Source organism: Zalophus californianus, chromosome 16 (assembly GCF_009762305.2).
Source record: "Zalophus californianus isolate mZalCal1 chromosome 16, mZalCal1.pri.v2, whole genome shotgun sequence".
Taxonomy (NCBI): domain Eukaryota; kingdom Metazoa; phylum Chordata; class Mammalia; order Carnivora; family Otariidae; genus Zalophus; species Zalophus californianus.
In genome coordinates, this window is record NC_045610.1 from 12,668,265 (window position 1) to 12,692,329 (window position 24,065).

At 50.6% G+C, this 24,065-nt stretch overlaps 1 protein-coding gene across 10 annotated transcripts in view; it reads right to left on the minus strand.

Moving 5' to 3' along the window:
* LOC113939664 (myosin phosphatase Rho interacting protein) overlaps nucleotides 1-24,065 on the minus strand; it is a 147,194-nt gene that overhangs the window by 100,454 nt on the left and 22,675 nt on the right. For 8 of the 10 annotated variants that reach the window (XM_027626099.2, XM_027626096.2, XM_027626097.2 and 5 more), the window contains exons 2-3: nucleotides 17,832-17,909; nucleotides 15,763-15,828 (exon numbers count right to left, since the gene is read on the minus strand). In XM_027626099.2, coding sequence (XP_027481900.1) covers nucleotides 15,763-15,828; nucleotides 17,832-17,909 — 144 coding nt within the window. Of the gene's footprint in view, nucleotides 1-12,773; nucleotides 13,609-15,762; nucleotides 15,829-17,831; nucleotides 17,910-24,065 lie in introns of those variants that run through there. The other 2 variants (XM_027626098.2, XM_027626102.2) reach the window with 2 other exon arrangements.

Below are 24,065 nucleotides of genomic sequence, written 5' to 3' on the forward strand. Positions count from 1 at the left end.
TCCTCCTAAGTTGCAGACCTCAAATAGGGCATTCGCTGGAGCGGATTCATGTGCTGCCTACAGCAGTTATGGAAAGGTCATTTCTCAGGCTGTTAATAGTTTCAGTGCTTGACTTGGGGGTTTCATATAAAGTTTAAGCCAAAGAAGTGGATGTGTTCTAGGCGAATGCTTTTCTCCCAGATGCGAAAAGGCTAACAATATACGGGGGGAAACAGCATGGCCAAAATCGGTTCCAAGCTATCAGAGGTTCATATATGCTGTTAAACTAAAAAACTAAAGTTCAATACAGAAGACCTCTCCCCTCTTCCACCCTTACAGCATCCCTTCCGAACACACCCCTGTGACCTCTGCAGTGGTGAGTGAATGGATGAGTGAACAAATGGGAAGAGGTTAAGTGCTTCCATGTCCATTCCTTTCCACCGACAACTGGGCCTTCCTTTCTTCTGGGCGGCGGCAGCAGCCACCCCCATACCCTCCCCCCTGCCGGCCTGGGGAGCACTGCTCCCCTCGCCTCCGCAGGGGCCCACAGCAGTGGGACGAGGGGTCCCATCCAAAGAAGACATCCTGACGTTCGTCAACATCACCTATGTGAGCTTTTGTCTTTCCCTACAGGGCCTATGAAGAAAGAAAGATAAGAATGGTTGAGTGGCAGGACGCCTGGGTGGCTCAGTTGGTTAAGTGTCTGCCTTCGGCTCAGGTCATGATCCCAGGGTCCTGGGATCGAGTCCTGCATTGGGCTCCCTGCTCTGCGGGGAGCCTGCTTCTCCCTCTGCCTCTGCCTCTCTCTCTCTCTCTCTCTCTCTCTGTCTCTCATGAATAAATAAATAAAATCTTAAAAAAAAAAAAAAAGGCTGAGTGGCCCTACGAGGAAATGTTCACTCCTCTCCTACTTTGGAAAGCCAGGACTTGAGTTTATTTCAGTAACAGGAAGGCAGCTAAAAAGCTGGGCACAGTGATCTGATCCAGTGGGCCAAGGCGAGCAAATGAAGAAAAAGACAGGAACATCAGGGGAACCTTCGAGAATTCCCACCAGTCATGTTCTGGCCTCTCCATCCCCCACTCTCACTCTGGTAAGAAGAGAGAGAAGACACAGGGTTAGAAACGTGCCCCTTTCTAAACCCAGTGCCTGAGGCCAGGCTGCTATTTGTGTCAAATATGCAACAACTGGTGTGTATCTGACATGGACTCATAGCACTTACCCTTTTCCTGGTCATTTACCATGAGCTTTCCACACGATTGTAACAAGTCTCAGCATATGAAGCAGAGGAAGTCGGGTCTGGCTACACGGACAACGTAGGTTTAGCTGGAAATGGTGTCTGTGCGTGTGTGCGACCCTTTGCATTGTAGCACTGCCCACCCTCAGAGGAAGGATGGAGGACGCCTTGGAGGACATCTTGGGAGAAAGCAATGAGATGTTATTACGGGCAACCCGAGAGAGCGTGAGAGAGCGAGGGAGGGAGAGCGAGAGAGAAGTGTACGTACGGCAGGCAGGACCGGGTGAGGTGTCTGGGGTATTCTTGCTAAGGGCTCTGGTCTGAAGCCCGGCCCCGCCATCCCCCAGCACAGCGCACCCTACGTCACCGAAAGAGAGTCAAACTCCATTTACAGTGATACTCTGCCTGTGCACCTGGCTCTCCCTGGTGTAAATGCTGATGTAGAAACCAGGCCCAGGCACACTTGGGCCGGGGCTGACTATCTTCCGAACCTTTCCTCCTTAGAGCATGGATTGTGTTCTCTCCTCCGTCTTGGAATGGAGGTCCCTAAAATACAGAAAACCTGATGCGTTCTCTCACACACGCAGCCACTCTCCTACCGCAAAGCCCAGGCCCATCGTAGCGCCAGCCTCCCCATTCCCCATCCTCATATCCTCAGCTTCCAGTGGGGCTTCCACCTTCCGAGGCCGGGTGGTGCGGTAAAGAGGGCCCTGCACGAGGATGGACTGTGCAGCATGGTGCTGTGCCAACCAGCTGCGTGACCCTGGAAGAGGCAGTTCAATGCCTCCCACAATCACTGAGTGCTTCCTACAGATACGAGGCTCTGCTGGGACAGAAAATAAGCAAATGCGTCTATTTGGCGGTATCTTGCAGCTCATTAAGTGAACATGGTCCTGTTCACACACAATCCCGACTCCAGGCAGTGAGAACCACTGCATGGAGGCAGAGATGTGTCCCCTGAAACCTGCTGGTGGGTGACTGCAGAGACCCCTTCTCCCCTCTGGCTTTCATTTTCCTCATCTGTCAGAGGTGAGGGCTAAACTCCAGGACGTCTCCAAGGACCCTCCCAACACCGCACTACATTCACCATTCCCCTGGTCCCTCCAGATGCGGCCAGGGCAGCCCTCTGCGTCTCTGGGACCAGAATATGCAGCCAGGCCGTTAGGTCTCCTGAGAATACACCAGAATGGAAGTCAGGGCCAGGCACGCCCTCCACGCCCCGGCGTAAGTAAACCCATCCCACCGCAGTGGATTCTTCAGACATTAGCTGCCTTGGGGGAACGAGGAAAGGAGGTGGCCTAGCCCTTCAGAGCCCCTTGTGACTTCTCTGCGCCAGCTGGGGATGTGCAAGTGCTGTGTGTCAGCAGGTGCCAGCAATGCCACAGTTTAGCACCAACCACACCACAAAGGTGTAAAGACCTCTGCTATCATTTATCCTGCCACACCAAACTCTTCTAACACTAACCAGGCAAAGCTCTGGAATCCCTGGGTCCGTCAGGGTGCCTGGGCCCCAGCTCAGTTATGGGGAACCGACCAGGCCTCCGACCCACGACTGGGTACAAGAAGCCAGCTTGGCCGGCTCACCCTTGGGCAAGCCACTGCTCTCTCCATGGACCACGGCAAGGATTCAGTGTGAACCCAGTGAGAACAGCTAGCACTGTGGTCCATGATTTCTCACCTCTGCAGGCACCACGGAGGCTACCTGGTTCCCAAAACAAAGTGCATGGCTACCTGAAGGAAGTGAACCTCAGGCTCCCGCCCCAGTGACAGCCACCATGGCCTTGGAGCAGCAGCCTGATGCCACTGATAAGCACCTGCATACACCAATTTCCAGCGGGGGTCTGGGCACCGTGAGCACGGTCAGGCCACCACATCCTCACTGGCTGAGGGGAAGACAGGTACAACCCTCACCAGTGGGCTCAGAGGAAGAAAAGTGAATCGTTCATATTAGACTTTGAAGGGCAGCCCATCCACCTCCCTCCCGTCCAGACAAAGGTACAAACAGAAGTCCAAAAGGCAGGTTACCTGACAAGGGACAGAGAGCAGGGGAAGCAGAAGCTGGGCTGGAATCCCAGCCTTGGAATCACGCTCTAAGACCAGGGGGCTCCCATGTGGCCGGAAGTGGGTCATGAGCGGGACTGTACAAAGTCCTTCAAAGCCTGCACGGCCTTTGGGGAGTTTCGGTCCTCCTCCACCTGCATCATCCCCACACCGTAGTGTCCCACTGGCTTGGCAAGCAAGCCCACAGCCCCTGGACGTTAACAAAACCAGGCTCGCCAACAGGAAGACAGACTCCTCTAGGACCGAGTGGAGATTCCTCCCTCCCTTGCCCCTCCTCCCTGCAGGCTGGCTTGATGAGAAGGACAGCAACCATGCTGTTTGCAGCCCCTTCCACTTCAAGGAGCTCGTCTCAAGGAGCTGACTCGAGTCAGAGCAACCGTCAAAGCTCGGCAATGCCAGTCTCCATGCTGCCATGACCGGGGCAAAATCACTTCTCTATCAGCCCACTCTGTACAAGGGCTGGTCCTTTCAAGCCCTTCCCTACACTGACAACCCATGACTGACTCACTCTGAAAACACAGACATGCGACACTAGGTGGGGGCCATGCCATCATGGCCCACAATCTCTGCTGGCCCCATCTTTTGCTTTCCTCCTGCATGTTCTGCCTTTCTCCTCTCCCATTCCTAGTGCCTCTGCATCACGCCTGCCTGCCAGGGGCACCTGTGAGCACTGCTCAGCCTGCCCCCCACCAGAGCTGGGGAGACAATAGGCAGGAAAACAATATGAAAGGGAGGCAGCCACACCTCTGGTCACTCGGAAGTCATACTTCTGCCAGGAAGGTGGGCAGCCCTCCCCACCATCTCCCGACCTGGGCTAGGCAATGCCACTGAGCCGTGCAGACCTGGCCCAGCTCATTTCTTCCGTGAAACCTTCCAGGCAGGGTCACCCTCCTCTGTTTCCGGAACACTTTGCCTCAGCTCCCTTTATCACACCCTCTGTGTGGGCTAAATAATGGCCCCCAAAGATATCCACGTCCCAATCCCCGGACCCTGTGCCTGTGACCTTAGATGGCAAAAGGACTCTGCAGGTGTGGTTAAGGCAAGGATCTTGAGATGGGAGAGGAAGCGCTGATGTGGTGGGCTCAAGGTCATCACAAGTGTCGTAGAAGACAGAGGCGGGAGACGTGACAAAGAGCAGGAGAGGGGAACAGAAGCAAGAGGCAGCAGTGATGTGAGGAAGGGGCCACAAGCTGAGGAGTGCAGGCAGCCCCCGGAATCTGGAAAGGCAAGGACATGGGCTCTCCCCTGGAGCCTCCAGAAGGAACCAGTTCTGCCCGGAGTTACTGATGCTGGACTCCTGACCTCCAGGACAGTCAGAGAACAAATCTGTGTCGTTTTCAGCCGCCAGGTTGGCGGTGACTCGCTGGGGCAGCCACAGGCAACCAGTAACACCCTCCCCATGCTGTGCATTAGTATCAGTACTCTCTCCCCAGAATAGAGCCACCTCGGAGTTCACTTCTGACATACTCCAGGCACCCAACAGATCTTGTAAGCAAGTGACTCTTCAACACACACATGCACATGGGCTAAACCAGCCCTTGTGAAGGATCCCCCTTCCTTAAGAGCCCCCACCTGCCTATCGTTCCTGTGATTTCACCAGTGTAATCACTCCCTAGCTTCAGGGTTCTCTCACCGTAAAGAACATGCCCTGCCCTTCCCTGCCGAAGAAGAGATGCTTCTGAAAAAGTGTTTTGTGGGGAGAACGGAGGGCAGGAGAGATTAAGCCACAAACATATTAAGCTGCCTACCCACAATAAATACCTTAAGTGGCTTGGCTTATCAGATGGTTAGCATTGCCCATTTCCCAGGGAAGTCCAAAGCAAAAGACTCGGGCAGGGAGAGTGGGTGCAGCGGCACTGGGGTCCTGGGCGGGGGGGGGGGGGGGTGTCCAGGAGATAAGGGTGCAGGGACTGTGCCCCTGGAGGATTCTGTGGCCTGGCTGTGTGCTACCCAGCCCCGCCTGTGCATGTGTGTTTCAGCATCACATGTGCACATGTAAACATACTAATACCACTTGCTTGGCTTTGTTTTTTCAACCCCAAATGTTTCCTGTTGCTAACTCCCATAAAATGACTCTTTTTCGACAGTTCTTTCCCTGCTGCTACTTAATTAGTTTCCTAACCAATTAGTGCAAGCTGTTCACTTTCCTAATACCCGAAGTCATTTCTGTCTCTGCAGGAGGGAGCCACCCAGCCCATTATCACAGACTCACCCCATAGGCCGGCCGCAGCTGCTGCAGAGAAGTCCACCCACAGCCCTGAAGATCTCCAACAAGGGTGCCAATCACAGCCCGTCCTTGGCTGCGATCCCAGCGCAGAGCGAGGGCCACAGAAATCCCTCCGCCAACTCAAGAGAACTGCTGCTCCAACTGCCCCCATCACCTCCTCCTCTAACTACAGAGCCGTGCACACGCAAAGAGCTGGGCAGATGGCACCTGAGTGGACAACAGGACATAACACCATCTTCAGCCTCCTCTGTTAATTAATCACAGGCATCCAGAAGCCTCCCCACTCAGTACCTGCAGGCACACCGGGGGAGGCAGAGAGAAGAACATGGGTACCTCCTTAATGGCTCATGGACACTGGATACAGGCAGGCAGCTAATGACTATTTTGCCATCCCAGACTCACCATTTATGTAACTGGGAAGGAAGGTAAGCACACCGGACAGACCCAGTGAGATGGAAAGGCATTCGCTGGGCAACACGAGGTCGCCAATTCCTCAGTGCCCACTGAAAGGCAAAGAACTCGGATTCTTAGTGGGAGGCCTTCTTAAAATGTTTACAGCAGAGAGTCAAGCACCAGAGCCGAGGGGACAGTAGACCCACTCACCACCCAGTCAGCTTCGCCCACACCTAGGTATGTCCTGTGTGTGCAGGCCAATACCAGGCCCCGTCGTGAGCTGCTCACTGTCCTACAGAGGGAGACCCACATGGCCTAAGTGTCCTAGGGAGAAGGGACAGCGGAAGGGGGGGGCACTTCCGCTGACCTGGACCCACGTGGGAGTGGTACCTGTGTCTTCTCTTGGTTCTTGCAAATGATTCAGGGTTACCTGAAGAAACTTCAGAAACTACAGAAACTTCCTACCGTACCTGACAAGTATTTATTTGTCCCCATCTACCTCACCCCTCTACCCACTCGTTCCTACATGTTCTCTGATTCTTTCCTCTACGGGGTTCAGGTTCTAACCCTGGAAGCATAAAACATTCACACCACCCCCCACTCAGGCCCCTGTATATAAAACAGCCCTTCCCTCCCCACCTACTCCCACTCCCCGAAGGGCGGCCCACAGGCTGCAGATCAGGACCAAGCAATCGGAGAACCTGGCTGCTGAGCCCACACCTACTGGTTGAGCTCCCACAGTAGGTGAACCCCCTGCACTGGGTTTCCCCAGCCATAAAACGGAGGTCTGGACCGGGTCACCTCTGGAAACCCCTCTGCCACAACCGAGTCTGCTCTGTTCTTCATCCAAACAGCACCATGGTTCGCCACTGGTGGCTTCCATGCCCCAGTTGTTTCATGTGTGAGATATGTCGCCCGGGCCAGCATACAGAGTTGTAAATGACAAGAAATGACAAGGAAAAGCTACCAGAGGCAGAATGCTGCACTCTTAATAACGCCAGGCTCAAAAGTCTTAACAAGCCCATGTCCCCAAGCTCCTCCCCGACTTACTTTAAAAGGAGAGGAGGGGAGGGTCTTTTAAGTTTGGTCCCGATTCCAGAGAACAATGTCTGTACTGAAGGTCCCAGAGAGACGCAAAGAAAACGTCCCTGCATCTACATGCTTCTTTCTAATGTGTGAAGTCTCAGGCATCATAGTGAATCAAACTTAGGGAAAAATGGTGTGTGGCACCTGTAAACTTCACCACTGACCCCCGACCTTCTGACAAGAGGATTCCACTGTCAGCAGGGAAGAGTTCCCAATGCCACCTGGGTTCATCTATGCCATACTCTGCTCAATCACGTCAACTTCCTGGCCAGCAGGAAGCCCAGAGGCCAAGCACAGGGGGCCTTCCTATGACCCATCCCTGATCGCTGTTCCCTGCCTCCAAGGAGCCACCACATAGTCTCCACCAGGACTGCGCCTAGTGCCCCGCCTTCCAGCCAAGGGATTGTGAAAATGTCACTCCCAAAGAGATGAAAACTAAGGGACTCATCAAAGGACCCCATGTCGAGAAAGCTAGCACAGGTGGGGGCAAAGCACCTCAACTCTCTGGAATCACCTTCCACACAGCCCAGACTTGCCAGTGGCCCGCTTCCTGCCTCCCTGCCACTTGCCACTTCTCCCTGCAAAGAGCAGCCCCTACATGTGCCTCCAAGTTAACCCAGAAAGAGGAGTTCTGTTCACACATCAGCCCACGTTAGCAAAACGAGACTTTTGCAGATACTTAAAAAAGAAGTCCGTTATTTTGGAAAAATAAGTTAACTACACGGTCGACACAAGAAGAGGTGCCTTGTCCGTGCAGGCACGTGGCCTGGGCCTTCAGACAACTGGATAATTCTGCCACAGAAGGCGGTCCCTCCAGTCGGCATATCCAGCAGTACAGCCGAGGGGCTGGGGAAGGACAGCCTGGGATTATTTCACAACTTTCACTCAAGTGGTACCAGACTGAATCCATTTTAAAGCTTCTAGGAAGGTTCTGCGCAGATTTCTGCTTAAAATCAGAGGCCTCCCAACCGTGCGTGACGGCAGCCACAGACCCCAGTGCAACGTGCTGCATCCGCAGGGCCTCTGGGCTGGCTTCCTCTCTCTAAGGGCTCCCCATCTTCCTCAAGGGGCTGGGTAAAGAAACACTTCCAGGGGCAGAGTTTGTTTTTGAAACTATCATTATTACCATAGCAAGCGCAGGACCAGCGAAGAGCAGCCAAGCAGAGGAGGGGAAGGAGGGAAAGCGGGTAGTGAGGAAGGCCCTGCTCAAGGCCGCCCCGCCAGAACAGAGGAAGTAGCTTAACACCCACAGCTACCGCACTCCTAAACCAACACTCTCCCTACACCCTTCAGGCTCCTGGCACCTTGACACAGCAGGCCTGCCTGTTTCCTGGAAGCCGAAACCATGTGCAAAAGAATGGAGGCCAAAGCAAGGCTTAACACAGGACAGCTTTAAAAATAAATCTAAAAACACGAGACTAATCCATAAAATATCTTCTCGGGTTCACCATCTCACCCTCCCCTTTGCATCCAAGGAAGCGTCCCTGCCCCTCGGCCCAGGAAGGCCGTTCCGATTCTGCACATCTCCGGTGCATGTTCGTCTACCGGGCCTGCACGCCTGAAGTTAGTTTAGTTTGCCCGGCTTCAACACACAAGGGAAGCTACTCTCGCTGCCAGTTTGTGGCTACAGACAAACTCGACGGGTGGGCAGGATGCCGAGAGCCCAGCCTGGCCCTCGGCCAGCACCATTCCCTTCCTGCCTGCGGGAAGCAGATGCTGGTGGAGTCGGCCACTGCTAGACACAGTGAAGGACAGGAGCACTGGGGAAAAGACACCATCCTTCTTCCAGAAGGTGTCCCACCTGGTTACAAATCCGAGTCTGTTGCTCAGAAGTTGAGTGACCCCCACCGAATCTCTGGGCCTGTTTTCTCCTCTATGAAATGGATACAGTATCTATCAAGGCAATGTCAGGAGGACCACATTAGAGATTGCGCCTGAAGAGCCAACACAGCACTGGCCCAAGGACGCTGCTCCTCCCCAGTCTCTGCGACAAGTAGGAAGGTGGCCAATGGCTGCTCTTTCCTTTCAGGAGACTTCTCTGACTCCCCAAACGACCCACTGCCTTGAACAGGATGCACATCATGGTTTTGTTCATGTGGGTCCCAACAGACTGTGAGCTTCACCACGAGAGGGACCTCCTTGTGGCCATGTGTTTCTCCCCCCCAGCTCTTTGCTATGGACACAACGGCCACACTGGTTACCAACGAATTCGACACACCAGGCTGCCTCTGCCTGGGAAAGTGTCACGTGAGGAAGGAACAAAGCCAGAGCCTACAGAAGAGGTTCTCAAACATTAGTGAGTCCTAAAAATTCCAAGGAGTGGTGACTTCAACTGTGGAAAGGTGGGCCTTGCCCTCTGGAGGTTCTTAGGGGAATGTCTCCAACCAGATGCAATGGGGGACACAGCAAAAGTCCTCAGAGACCGTTCCTAAAGAGCGTAGGGCTGAGCTGTGCCACCCCTCCTATGGCCCTGGGGACCGGGGCACTATTCAGGGCTTTGACACAGCCCCAAAACAGCTGAAATTTGTCAAGAATGAGGGGGGCGAAGGTCCTGAGATCAAAGCAACCTCCAGGACTCTGTCTTACAGGAAGCAAACCCTTATAAAGGAGCCACAATCTTTTTTTTTCTTTCTTTTTTTTATTGTTATGTTAATCACCATACATTACATCATTAGTTTTGGATGTAGTGTTCCATGATTCATTGTTTGTGCATAACACCCAGTGCTTCATGCAGAACGTGCCCTCTTTAATACTCATCACCAGGCTAACCCATCTCCCCACCCCCCTCCCCTCTAGAACCCTCAGTTTGTTTTTCAGAGTCCATCGTCTCATGGTTCGTCTCCCCCTCCAGTTTCCCCCCTTCATTCTTCCCCTCCTGCTATCTTCTTCTTTTTTTTCTTAACATATATTGCATTATTTGTTTCAGAGGTACAGATCTGTGACTCAACTGTCTTGCACAATTCACAGCGCTCACCATAGCACATACCCTCCCCAATGTCCATCACCCGCCACCCCATCCCTCCCACCCCACCCCCACTCCCGCAACCCTCCGTTTGTTTCCTGAGATTAAGAATTCCTCATATCAGTGAGGTCATATGATACATGCCTTTCTCTGATTGACTTATTTCACTCAGCATAACACCCTCCAGTTCCATCCACGTCGTTGCAAATGGCAAGATCTCCTTCCTTTTGATGGCTGCATAATATTCCATTGTGTATATATACCACATCTTCTTTATCCATTCATCTGTCGATGGACATCTTGGCTCTTTCCACACTTTGGCTATTGTGGACATTGCTGCTATAAACATCGGGGTGCACATACCCCTTCGGATCCCTACATTTGTATATTTGGGGTAAATACCCAGCAGTGCAGCTGCTGGATCATAGGGTAGCTCTATTTTCAACTGTTTGAGGAACCTCCATACTGTTTTCCAGAGTGGTTGCACCAGCTTGCATTCCCACCAACAGTGTAGGAGGGTTCCCCTTTCAAGGAGCCACAATCTTAACCTGTTAGCCTTGGCATCCTCTTAAGAATGTTTCCACCAAGCTCACCTCTCAACACAAAGACAGACGCTCCAAGCACAGACATCCTAGAGTAACTGCGCCGGCTGGACCCTGGCATTCTGTGGGATGGACAAACCCACGCTGCCCCTAAAAAAGGCCTGTACACAAGGGCTAAAAGTGTTTTCCTGATTATGTCTGGGGGTGTGAACTAAGCTAAGGGTCCTTGGCGGCACAGTCCCTACAAAGTCACACAGCTTTGGTCTGGCCTGACTCTCAAGGCAAAGAATGGAGAGAAGCCCCACACAGTGAAAGGTGACCCTTAATACCACACACTTGCCACGGAGGCAGAGGTACGATCCCGCCATGGTCTCCACGCAGGAGAAACCCAGGGTCAGTTTGTTTCAGAGCAGACAGGGTTCAACACCACCAGACCACGATATTTAAAAAAAAAAAAAAAAAAAGGAGATCTGACACATGCTCCAACATGGATCAACCTTAAAGACCTTATGTTAAGTGAAATAAGCCAGACAGGGAAGGACAAATACTGTGTGACTCCACTTATATGAGTTACACCTAGAGTCGTCAGAATCACGGAGGCAGGAAGTAGAAAGGGGCTGCCACGTGAGACCATCTTTTTGCCTGGCTTCTGGGAGGGAAAAGGAAGAGAACATGAAAGCAAGAGACCAGACTGCCCACAGCTCCCCAGGTCCAGTCCCAACGCAGAGCCCCAAAGCCCCACGGCCCAGCATGCTCCACCCACAACTTGGCCCCGCTTCCCCACCGGACTTGCTCTTCTCTGAGAAAGCCTCCTAATGACCTCTGGGATCTGATGAAATCAGTACCTTAGCTTTACATCGGTCCCCAAAAGCTCAAAGAGAGGTGGCAGAATTTGGTACAAAATGGGCAGATTACAGAAGAAGAAACAACAGCAGAGGAGAGAGGGAGCAGTTTGGGTTTTTAGATTCTTTACTCCGTTCGCTCCTGAAAAACCAGCAGCCCAGCCAAACTGCTCAGGCTCCCACTTGTCTGTGAGGCTGCCCTGAGCCCACCTCACCTCAGCCTGCGTTTGGGAAAGTTCTTTTCCTTTTTTGGGAAATTCGCCTCTCTTCCACACCCACCAGTTACAGGGTACGTGGGTGTATCGAGAAAGAAATTTCCCAAAAAAGGAAAAGTGATTCCCAGAGGTTAGCCCCATCTCAGAGCTGCCTGGAAGAGAAAGGCAGTAGTCAGCCCCTGGAGCCGGACTTAGGCCTGAAGGCTCCAGACCTAGCAGAAGTCTCTGAGCATAAAAGCCTCTCGAAGCAGCCCTCAAGGCGGGCACTGACCCAGGGACTGCAGCCCTCCTCCTCCTCCCGGGAACTCCTGACAACTGCCGCGCCCATGTTGGTCCCAGCCGAGGGGGCCCGGGACAACCTTACCCACTCTGCTCTCTGGAGCCTTCTGGAGGGACGAGTAAAGAGCTACAACACACAACATACCTAATCCCTCTCCAGGAAACACCCCAGGTCTCACCTTCTCCCCACACCGAGAGCAGAAACTCTACAGCAACACATTTACGAAGTTGGTTAGTTCAACTCAACAAATATTTACTAGGTCTGTGCCACCCAAGCCCCAGGCCAGACAAGGCAGAGAGATACCAAGAACTATCAGGAGGCCCAACAATGGAAAAAAAAAAAAAGTTGCAATCTAGTTGGTAAGATAACATTTAAACCAATGAAAACAAATAGCAATATTGTTCAAAAGTCAAGTAACAATTTGAAACAGACTGTGACTAAGTATTAAGGGAACAGCCCAGCCATAAAACGCTATAATGTATTACATGCGGTAGATGAGCTCCGGAGCACTTGGGGGCGGGTGGGGCGCTCTGCAGGAGGGGAGGATCAGCAGGGGCTACAGGCTGCACAGAGCTGCGGCTCTTGGGACACCGATACCAAATGGGGCCGGTATACAGCATGGTGCTCTGAGCACAGCACAGGAGTGGGACCTATATGCTCCCCAGGTAAGAGCCACACACATAATCAATTCCGCTAGCCCCGCGGTCACCTGATGTGCAGGGACACCCCACAGAAGCCCCTCCACGCCAGGAACAGGCCTACCCCTATTCCACACCTGGCACTTCACCACACCAGCCAGCTGGCTAACCCTGCCCCTTCACCTCCCTCACGGCCAGGGAATCAGACAGGTGAGTCCTTCCACACCTTAAGAATCATGGTGAAAAGAAATCAAGTCAAACTTATATTTTAATTTTTAAAAATTAACAAAAAAAAATTAAATAAGCCACTGACCTGATCACAAAGGGTTTCTCAGCCTCGGCACTGTTGCCATCTGGGGCCAGATCATTCCATTGTGAGGCCTGTCCTGTGCATCATGGCACTCCTGGCCTCCACCCGTAGGTGCCCAGAGCAACCTCCTTCACCCCTGCACCCAGTTGTGAGAGTCAAAGAAGGCTCCAGACACTGCCAGGTGGCCCCGGGAAGCACAGTGGTGCCCAGCTGAGGACCGTAGAGTCTAGGTTCTTTCAGAGCACACTCTTAGCACGGCTGCATTCGGCTCCCACATGAGCCTGTCTGAAAAGCTCTCCCGGCTCCACGTCTCAGGACCCTGCGGGCCAGGAAGAGGCAGGCGTCTAGGCACCAGGAAAGCTGACCTCTGGGTTGGAGCTCCAGGATGCTGGACTGTGCTCATCCAGGAAGTGGCGAGGAAGAACAAGGCCCGAAACAGACCCCCGGGGTGGGAGAGGCCCCTCCAGAGTCCACCTGCAAGGCCCAGGGCAGTGGGTGCCAAGGCTGACCCAGGCAGCGGGCATCGGACTGCACCCGTCACCCAGCCCCTTCTCAACTGCAGCCCAGATGCTGCCTTGCAGCTTTCCCCACAGGACTTTCCTAACACAACGGGGAAAATGTCACAGGCCTGAAATGTTGCTTTACAGGTATTTCACTGCAACTGCCACTGTCTTTTCCCTCCCAGAAATAATGCCGCTCTCTTCCCTGGCACTGCAGTGCATGTGCACCGCCTGCAGCCCGGGCGTTCCGATGGCAACTGGCACACCAAGTCAGTCTCTTCAGCTCCAAGGTCATCTGCCAGAAAGTGGCCCATGGCCCAAAACTCTCCACTCTGGGCATCCCCCACAATGCCCTCTCTGTACTCCGAGTTTTTCCTGGGGCCTCTTCTCCCACATCGCTGGCACAGTCCCACCTCTGCCCCAGCAGCACATGAAATAATACCCAACCAACATTCAGGTTGCTGGGAGACCAAAATGTACTGCAAGGTGTCAGGACTCATGGCTCAACAGCCCCAATTACTTAGGAGCTGCTCTTGGGATGCAGTGTGTGTTCTGCGTTTGTGCAGTAGCCCCCCTCTCTTTGTGCTTGTGCAACTGAGCTGAAGGGAACAAAAGACTGTACTGCACTCCAGTTAGACCTGAAGAAACACTTCCTGGCCAGAATAACCGGTCTCCAAGGAAAGTCCAGGGAACTCTATTTTTCGGGAAGGCTCATGGTCCAGCCCAGCCTGGATGTAATCCAGTGACCTCTGAGGCTCCTTCTCTACTGTTGGTCTCTGCAGGACTTAAGAACCAGTCAGCCGGGCACAGGGAGGACAAAGTAAACTTCAAGGCTTGGAGGAGCCCAACTCCCACCCAGGGTCACCATTTGTATGATGGCCCAGTTGGGAGAACACAGAGGGCAGTGCTGGGTCTGCCTCCAGGCCCGCTTCCTTTCCCTGAAGGAATGGGTGTCCTAGTGAAGCAGTCCCCTTGCTCCTATTTCTAGTGAATTCTACCATCCCACTGGTGCTCACCTCCAATCGATCTACTCTGGACCACAGATGCGTCCATGGCAAAAACCCTTGTGGCCTATCACACTGTATAAATATACTCACCAGGAAGAATGAGAAAGAAGAAAATTATTTTTAAGAAGGAACCAATGAGGTGATAGTTGAAGTAGAACTAGCACATCTATTAATTCCATACCTAAACGTCATACGCATTAATTCATCTGAGAAACGAAGTAGAGGAAGCATCACATCACCAGGACTAGGACCCCCTGTGGGAGTGGACTCGCTCGTGGCCTGTTCACACAGCTGTCATGACCACCCTAAAATCCAAGTGTCGCAACAGCCTAGGACTGTCCTCGGAGAGGACCGTTACTTCTGCACACACTTCCAGAACCCTGCTCTCACTCCTGTAGCCAAACAACGAACTCTGGATGGGATGGGGTCAACCTATTTTACACGCTATGTCTAGATTTTCTAGGACAGTCCCAATTAAAAATGCTGCCTACATAAAGGCACACACACACTCACAGACTCAAAACGGAACAGGAAAAGGTGCTTAAATCTTCCATCTTCGTTCCTTTAAAAAGCTCAGAATTTGGGGCGCCCGGGTGGCTCAGTCGTTGAGCGTCTGCCTTCGGCTCAGGTCACGATCCCAGGGTCCTGGGATCAAGCCCCGCATCGGGCTCCCTGGCTCCCTGCTCGGCGGGAAGCCTGCTTCTCCCTCTCCCACTCCCCCTGCGTGTGTTCCCTCTCTCGCTGTCTCTCTGTCAAATAAATAAATAAAATCTTTAAAATAAATAAATAAATAAATTAATTAATTAATTAAAAAGCTTAGAATTTGGTCCTACTTTAGATTAGTTAGGGGAGACCAATCTCCTTTAGAGGAAAAACTCAGGAGGCAAAATGGAAAGAAAAAGAAAAGCCAGAACATTCCCCGTGGTTGGTTTTCAGGTTCACCTCTGGACCAAGAACAGGAGACACTCATCCAGCCCAGGAAGCAGGGAGCAAACCAGGTGGGTGGCAGGGCAGGAAGGAGCCATACACCCTGGCTTAGTGGCCAGGAGGCCTCTGAAGGTCCAACAGGATGAGCGAGACCACCTGCAGCAATGGAACTGAGAGGCAGTCCCGGGACTATAGCACAGGAACGCGCACGTGCTCGACTTCCACACACATCCCAGGCCAGCCCCCCACCTGCCGCTGCAGGCCCACACCCTGTTCTGCTTCTAAGTAGGAGTGCTCTGGCTAAGTGTGACTCCTGGCAGCCCGGAACGGAAGTGCCTTTCTCCCTCACTACTTACTCTCACCTGTCACCACTAACGACGCCGCAAACCAAAGGTCTGAGTTTTCACAGCCACCTCTACCAGACGCCACAAGTTCTTCAAAGTCCAGGCTCCCGAAAGAAGGCCAAGCGAGAGCATATGCTGCTGTTGTTACAGACGACACACATACAGACACAAAGAAGGGGCTGGAGGGAGGGCGGAGAGGCAGCCGGACACTCACCATCTCGTCCAGGGCATAGCGCAAGAGGCCGTGCTCGTAGAGGATGAAGAACCGCCGTTGCCATTTCTGCAATGGAGCACAGAGTGGGTGGTTAGGGCGGCTCTGGCCCTGATCTCCCCTCGCCGCGTCCCCAGGTCTCACAAACCTATGTCAAAGCAATGTGGGCTCCACAGCTTCCATTTCTGGGGCAGATGGCCGGAAAAGAGGGACCCAAGGCAAAAGAGCAGTAATTTGTTAGATGGCCCTGGGCCAGGGGAGAGACCCAAGCCACCCAGTGTTTTTCCAATTGAGTTACTAAGATTTCACAGGATGCCTGTTTATTTTAATTGGCAAGCTCCCGAAGAGCAGAGATGGTATCCTGGTTCCCTTTTTGCATTCTCTACGTACCCAGCACAGAGACGCTCACGTAACATGTGCTGATATTTCTTTGATGAACTGTACGGCACAATATGGAATAACCTGAGAAGAGTAGGCACTGATTCCAAGCTTCTGACAAAATCGAGGAAACTGCTATAAAAGGGTTGTTCTGATGACCCACAGGGAGTGGCAGACGGGGAAAAAGACAGCCAGGCTCCAGTGTTCACTGAGGATGAGCAAGCTAAGAAAAATCAACACTGAGAAGGAGGGAGGCCTGTGGGAATGACTCTGATGTCCAAGGAGTGATTGACCAGCAAAGGGCACCCCTCTACTCTACCCACAGGACAGGCCGCTGGGGGCCAGCGGGCCCCAAAGGCACTGACAACAGAAGGGAACACGAGAGTATGCGCTTTCCCTTTTGTGGGGGGAAAATACGTCCCGAACAAGAGACTCTTGGACCCCGAATCCCAAAGCAAAGATCATCATGAGGATCCGTGACCTATTTTCAACAGCTCAAAAAGCCCAGCAAAATTCATACTTTCACTGGCAGTAAGCCACAAGAACTAACTATCACATCTCTTTGCTTTGGGCCAGAATTATATCATTCATAATAATGTTTTTCCCATCAGAAGCTGGAAATGGCAATTCTGTATGACCCAAATATAGAACAGGAAAGGGAGCTGCTCCCTGGTTACTGCAGGCATTGGAATACAGTCAGCCCTGCCGTCCTCCTGCCTGGATGGCAGGAACAGGATGCTCAGACAGCCTTGCGAAGAGGATCTGAAGACGGCTGGTTCCACGATGGGCGTCCAGGGAGAGGCCACTTGACGTCTTCCTGAGAAACATTTTCAAGGCTCCTTTAATTAAAGTCAAAACCCATACCAGACGTAATCCTAAAGATCCCAGACATAATACAAGGTCTGTGGGGCACCACGGCCCCCACTCTAGACTGCAGCATTCAGGCCAGGGGCAGAAGAGATCAAGAGGCAAAGAAGAGGCTCTCGGAGCAGGGGATGGGAATGGAGAGGAGCTGGAGCAATTTACAGGGTATGGGCGGCAGCACCTGGAAAAATCATGTGGAAAAGAAAAGATGGGTGTTTTAACTGGAGTCATCCAAAGGGGCTCCCTGGTACAGGAACAAACCACTGGTTAGGGACAATGTCGGTTTAATCATCTCGATGCTCCAGGTCAGACTGGGCTGCTCCCAGCAACCTGCGCACAGCAGGGACCCACCCTGGGCTGGGGTGCCCAAGAGAGATGGGGAAAAAGCAGGGTTGGCACTCCAGTCCGTCACCCCTTCACTAGTGCTCATTTGCTGAGCCCCTAGCCAGGGTGGACTGGAGGGAAGAGAGAAGGGATGAGGAAGGGAGGGAATGAGGGAACTGGAAGCCTAATTAGCATAATGCAAATGTTTGCTGAACTGCTCTTCTGCCTTTTACATTTAACTGTTTCTGCAGTCAAGCTGACCCACGAAAACAGGAGGCACCATGTGAGAGCATCTCCTTTTAAAGAGTGGACCTGGCACAACTAGTATCATCGAGACTTTTCCTGTAGGACCGACGAGTTTGCCAAATGGGGGTTCCCTGCTGATCCTGCCATGCCAGGATCCACTGTTCCAACTCCCCATCTCCCTCTTCCACTCGGTCGACTTGCCCTTAGATGGGCACCTCTCCAGTCCCTCCCACCTCAAGAATTCATTCTGAGGACCTTACCCGAGACCGATGCACTGGGTTGTCAAAGTCGGTCCCATCTGGAGCCAGGAGCAGCCAGCCACCATAAATAGGTTTTGCCTGGAGGAGAAAAAAGAGGGCAGGTCATCAGGGGCCTTGGACCAGAGAGAGTACAGGTTCAATGGTCAAGTTAAAGATCAGTGCTCCCTGGAAACAGAAGTCACCTCTATTTAGCACACATCAGGATGTTTGGGAGTAAGAGGCTCCTGGGGGGTCTGCAGCAACTGGTGTGGAGATGCGGACACAGAATGTAGTGTGACTCTGAGAAACCGCGAAGTACAGGAACTCCTACGACACAGACGCCTCCCTCAAGTTCCTGATCAAGCCACGAAGATCAGGAAACAATGGCATTTCCAATCACCATGTGAGTACCCACCACTGTGTGCTGGGTACTACGTGTATCATGCAAACAGAGTCAAAGGCCCTCATTCTGATATACAAAACAGGGCCTGGGAGAAGAGACACTGCTTTATTAGTGATCATAGCTAGCAATGGCCAAAGAATCATCAACATCCTGGCTATGTGACATTGGGCTGAAAACCACGTGGTTGAGTTTCAACTGTCCCATCTGAAAGGTGGGGGTGACGGTGATCGTATCTACACCTCATGAGACTTATGTGAGGATTGATGAGTTAATCCAAGTAAAACACAGCACAGGAATATAAAATGGCGCAGCCGCCGTGGAAAAGTCTGGCACTTCCTCAAAGAGTTAAACACAGAATTCCACTCAACCCAGAGCTCCACTCCCAGGTATATACACCTGAGAAGACTGAAAGCAGGTGCTCAAATAAAAACCTGGACCTGAATGTTCACAGCAGCACTATTCCCAATCGCCAAAAGGTAGAAACAGTCCCAATGTACATCAACAGATGAGAGGATAAGCAAAATGTGGCACATCCATTCAACAGAATATTATCAGCCATAAAAACGCACCAAGTCCTGGCACGATCTACAACATGGACAAACCCTGAAGATGTTACCCTGAGTGAGAGAACATAAGACACCAAAGACCATATATTGTAAATCCACAGAAAGAGAAAGCAGATTAGTGGTTGCCAGGACGTGGAGGGAATGGGAAACAGGGAACGACTGCTAACGGGTATGGGGTTTCTTGGTGGGATGATGAAAATGTTCTGGAATTAGAAAGTGGAGATGGTCGAATGACCTTGTGAATATGCTAAAAGCCACTAAACTGTACACTTTAAGAGGTTGAATTTTATAGTTTGTAAATTATATCTCAAATGTTTGAGGAAAAAAACATTAAGCACAGTGTTTGGCCTCTAAGTGCATAATAAATGTTAGCTGTTAAATTTTTTTTTTTTTTTTTAAAGAAGAGTCCCCCATCCCCCAAGACCCTGACAGTAGGAGCTCAACAGGAGTTGAGACACTAGACAGACACTCTGGCTCCACCTTCCTTTTCAGCCATACCCAGCTGGTGAGAAGCTGCTGGAAAAGGCACAACCAAGCCAATTTGTCCACTACCCTTTGGAGGGCAGTAACACAAATTAAAACCCAAATCCTCTGCCTGCTGTTTACACACATGACTCATCTCTGGGAAAGGATTAGGGTCCTCTTACCATGCTTTTTATTCAACACTTTCCAAACTGGAGCCCTGTCACACCACCTCATTTTATAGCTGTGGAATCTGTGACTCAGAGAGGGAAGGTCACTTGCCAGAGGTCACACAGCATTCTGGGGTAAGCCCAGAACACTCCTTTTTCTTGGCTTCTGCAGGGTCCTCTAGGCCCCCAGGGGGAAGCTCTGGCTTTTCCCCATGGAAGTGAACAGAGTAGTAGGAGCTTCAGGCCACGGGTATGAGGGGGCTGAGGAAAGGAAGTGAGGGACTGGTTTTGATGAAACACGGGAGGTGGGTGCTGGCAGGGAACTTGGGGTTAGAGGGACATGACGCAGGAGGGCCATGGGGGACGTGGAATGAAATTCTGTCTCGGAAAACAGAAGTAAAGAGAGTAAGGTTTGTTTTCTCAACAAATACCAGCCCAGTGGCGCCCAGCCATTCCCCAAGCAGGCAAGCACACTCACTCAGCGGGCTCTCTAACATCACTCAGTGACATACGTACACAAGATGGAAAGGTGAGGGCCAGGGGGTGATTCTGGGCCAGGTGACTTCCCCACTTCACCTCTTAGTTTGCAGTTCCCCGAGGTCTGAAATCAGGAGGTTAGACAACAAGGTCGTGTCTCCTCCATTTCTGTCTAGCGTGATTGTATGCTACTCTCCTGGTCTCTGGCCACAGGGCTTTGGGGAGACTTCATATTAGCAGCTACATCTACCTAATCTTTCTCCAAAAGGAGCGGATGGAGAAGTGAGGGGCTGATACAGGTCCCCTCAGAACCCACCACCCATCATGAGCACTGTTATTGACCCAACATCTACTCAGGCCTAGTGTGTGCAGGCCCCATGTGCTGCAAACCAGGGGGGCTGCCAGCACCCACCTCACTTTGCCAGATCCTTCTTGGAAACACCACCCCAAAGGGGAGCCTTCCAGGTGGGCAGGTTGTCCTGAAAAGTGGGAAGGCTGGGCCAGTGGGGGGCACAGGGCAAGAAACAAGTGCTCTAGGGGCGCATGGGTGGCTCAGTCAGTTAGGTGTCTGCCTTTAACTCAGGTCTTGATCCTAGGGTCCTAGGATTGGGATCAATCCCTGTTCAGTAGGGAGCTTGCTTCTCCCTCTGCCTGCAGCTCCCCCTGCTTGTGCTCACTCGCTCTGTCAAATAAATAAACAAACAAACAAACAAACAAACCCAGCCTTCCCTCACAAATCCAATAAACCAGAGGCTGCACTTCTGGCTGGTCTCTGGGAAGAAGCTGCTGGTGGTCCCGGTGTCTTCCTCAACTGAAAGTCCTTTCAAAAATGGTTACTTGAAACTTCTGCTTTGGGAAGATAGGTAGACATAATTTTCCTTATTCCTCCTACTAAGTACAAATCAAACCTCAGACACTGTATATAATAAAAACCTAAGGAGACTCCGCAAGGTGGAGAGAAAAGGGCTGGGGATCCTGAGACCTGAAAAAAACATGGAGATGTGCACCCTGGCTTCTCTTTTTGTCTCACTGTCCCAGACTAGGTACTGGAAGAATGAGCAACCTGGAAGTGCCAACAGGGACAAACAAATAAAAGCCCCAATAAAAACTGCTCTCTCTAGCTGAAGAACCAGGGAAGGAACAACCTGGTAAGACAAAAGATTCTTATACGATAACTGCTCTATTCCTGCCAGACATGACAGGAAAAGACTCAGCTCCAGCCCCACCCATGCCAGCAAAGGCTTCCTTCCTACCCTTGCCAGCTAAGAGGCGCCCCAGCACCCCCACCAGGAAGGTGTCAGGAGGCCAGGTAGGGAGATGGGATTTTTGCCCCCCACTCCGAAGTAACAAGGTCCTTCTCCCTCTCCCTGCTGGGATAGAGTCAGAGGAAGACATGGGGGGAGCTGAACTCTCACCCCTGCTCCGAAGTAACAAGGAACCTCCCCCGTCAGGTGGCAGTGGAGGCCAAGTGGGCAGCCTGGACTTCTACTTCCACCTGAAAGTAAAAGATGGTGGCCCTCCCCCGCCCCCCTACCCCCACTGGAGTAGTGTCAGAGAAAGCCGACCAGAAAAGAAGGGTCAAACACAATCCACAGTCACCTAAAATAACACAAAAATATCCAAATTTCAATCAAAAAAATCACCAGCATACTAAGAACCAGAAAGATCACAAACTGAATAAAGACAATCAACAGATGCCAACACCAAGGTGGCAGCCATGTCAGAATTATCTGATGAAGCAGCAATGCTGAAATGTTTCAACAAGAAATTATAAACATGCTTGGAATAAGTGGAAACACAGAAAGGCCCAGCAAAAAAAACAAAACAAATAAAAAACAACCAGGAGATATAAAAACCAAATGGAAATTTTGAAACTAAAAAATACAATAAATGAAATAAAAAGATGACTGGAGGGACCCAACAGCAGAATGATGGGAACCACAAGGAAAGAATCAGTGAACTGGAAGAAAAGTAATAGAAATTACCCAATCAGGGGCACCTGGGTGGCTCAGTCTTAAGCATCTGCCTTCAGCTCAGGTCATGATCCTAGGCTCCTGGGATCGAGCCCCACTTCGGGGTCCCTGCTCATCAGGGAGCCAGCTTCTCCCTCTCCCACTCCCCCTGCTTGTGTGCTCGCTCGCTCTCTGTCAAATAAATAAATAAAATCTTAAAATAAAAAAAAAAGAAAGAAAGAAATTACCCAATCAGGCAACAGAGAGAAAACAGACTAAAAGAAATAATAAGAGAAAAACAGAGTCTTAGAGACCTGTAGAACAATACAAAAGATCTATCATCTGTGTCATCAGACTCCCAGAAAGAGAAAAGGAGAGTTGGGTGGAAAAAGCACTTGAATAAACAATGGCTGAAAACTTCCCAAATTTGGCAAGAAAGGCAACCTATAAATTCAAGAAACTGAGTACACTCCAAAGGATAAATCCAAAGAAATCTACACCAAGACACATCAAAATTAAATTTCTGAAAACTATAGACAATCTACAAACTCTTGAAAGCAGCCAAAGAAAAGTAACAGCTTATGGATAGGAGAAAACCAAATATGACAACAGTGGACTTCTCATCAGGAACCTTAGAGGCCAGAGGCAAGTGGTACAATACTTTTCAGGCACTGAAAGGAAACCGTCAATCCAGAATCCTATACGCAGAGAAAATATCCTTCAGAAATGAAAGCGAAATCTCAGATGAGTTCCTCAAAAAATTAAAAACAGAACTACCCTACAATCCAGGAATTTTACCCCAAAATTAGAAAACCCCCAATTCAAAGGGATATCTGAACCCCTATGTTTACTGCAGCATTATGTACAATAGCCAAACTATGGAAGCAACCCAAGTGTCCACTGACATACGAATGGATCAAGAAATGTGGTATTTATCTACAATGGAATATTACTCAGCCATAAAAAAGAATGAAATCTTGCCATTTGTAACAACATGGATGGACCAAGGGAGTATAACGCTAAGTGAAATGTCAGAAAAACACAAATACCACCTGATCTCACTCATATGTGAAATTTAAGAAACGATGAAAGATGAAATGCTTTTCCTCTAAGATAAGGAACTAGGCAATGATGTCCACTCTCAGAACTACAGTGCTAGAATTTCCAGCTAGTGCAATAAGACAGAAAAGGAAATAAAAAGCATGTAGATCAGAAAGAAAAAATAAAATGTTTACAGATGACATAATTTTCTATGTAGAAAAACAAGGAATGTTTTTAAAAACTCCTAAAACTAGTGAGTTCAACAAGGATACAGGATATAAGATCAGTATACAAAAATCAACTGTATTTCTATATACTAGCAGGGAATATGTGGACACCAAAATTAAAAATATAATACCATTTACAATCGCTTAAAAAAATGAAATACTGGGATGTCTGGGTGGCTCGTTGGTTGAGCATCAATCAGGTCACGATCCCAGGGTTCTGGGATCGAGTCCCCCCCCTCTCCCCCCGGTTGGGCTCCCTGCTCAGCCAGGAGTCTGCTTCTCCCTCTCCCTCTGCCCCTTTCCTGCTCATTCTTGCTCTCTCTCTCAAATAAATAAATAAAATCTTAAGAAAAGAGAAATATTTAGTTGTAAATCTAACAAGGCATGTACAAGACTTGCATGCTAAAAAAAAACTACAACACTGATGAAAGAAACCAATGACGATCTAAAAAAAATGGAAAGACATATTATGCTCATAAACTGGAAGATTCTAAGATGCCAACTTTCCCCAAATTGATAAACAGAATTAATGCAAGTACTAATCAAAAGCTCAGTTAAGGCTTGCAGATATAGAAAAGATCACTCTAAAATTTAAATGGAAAGTCAAAGAAACTAGAATAATTTTAAAAATTAAAAAAGAATAAACAGGGAGGAATTCATCTACTCGATTACAAGATTTATTACATATCCACAGTATTCAAGATTGTGTGATATTAGTGGAAGGTGAGCTACATAGATCAACAGAACAGAATGGAGGGGCGTCTGGGTGGCTAAGTCAGTAAAGCATCTGACCCTTGATTTCAGCTCAGGTCATGATCTCAGGGTTTTAAGATCGAGCCCCATGTAGGGGTCTGTGCTGGGCGCGAAGCCTACTTAAGATCCTCTCTCTCCCGCTGCCCCTCTTCCCCTCCTCTCTTCCACTCTTAAAAAAAAAAGAGAGAGAGAGAGAGAGAACAG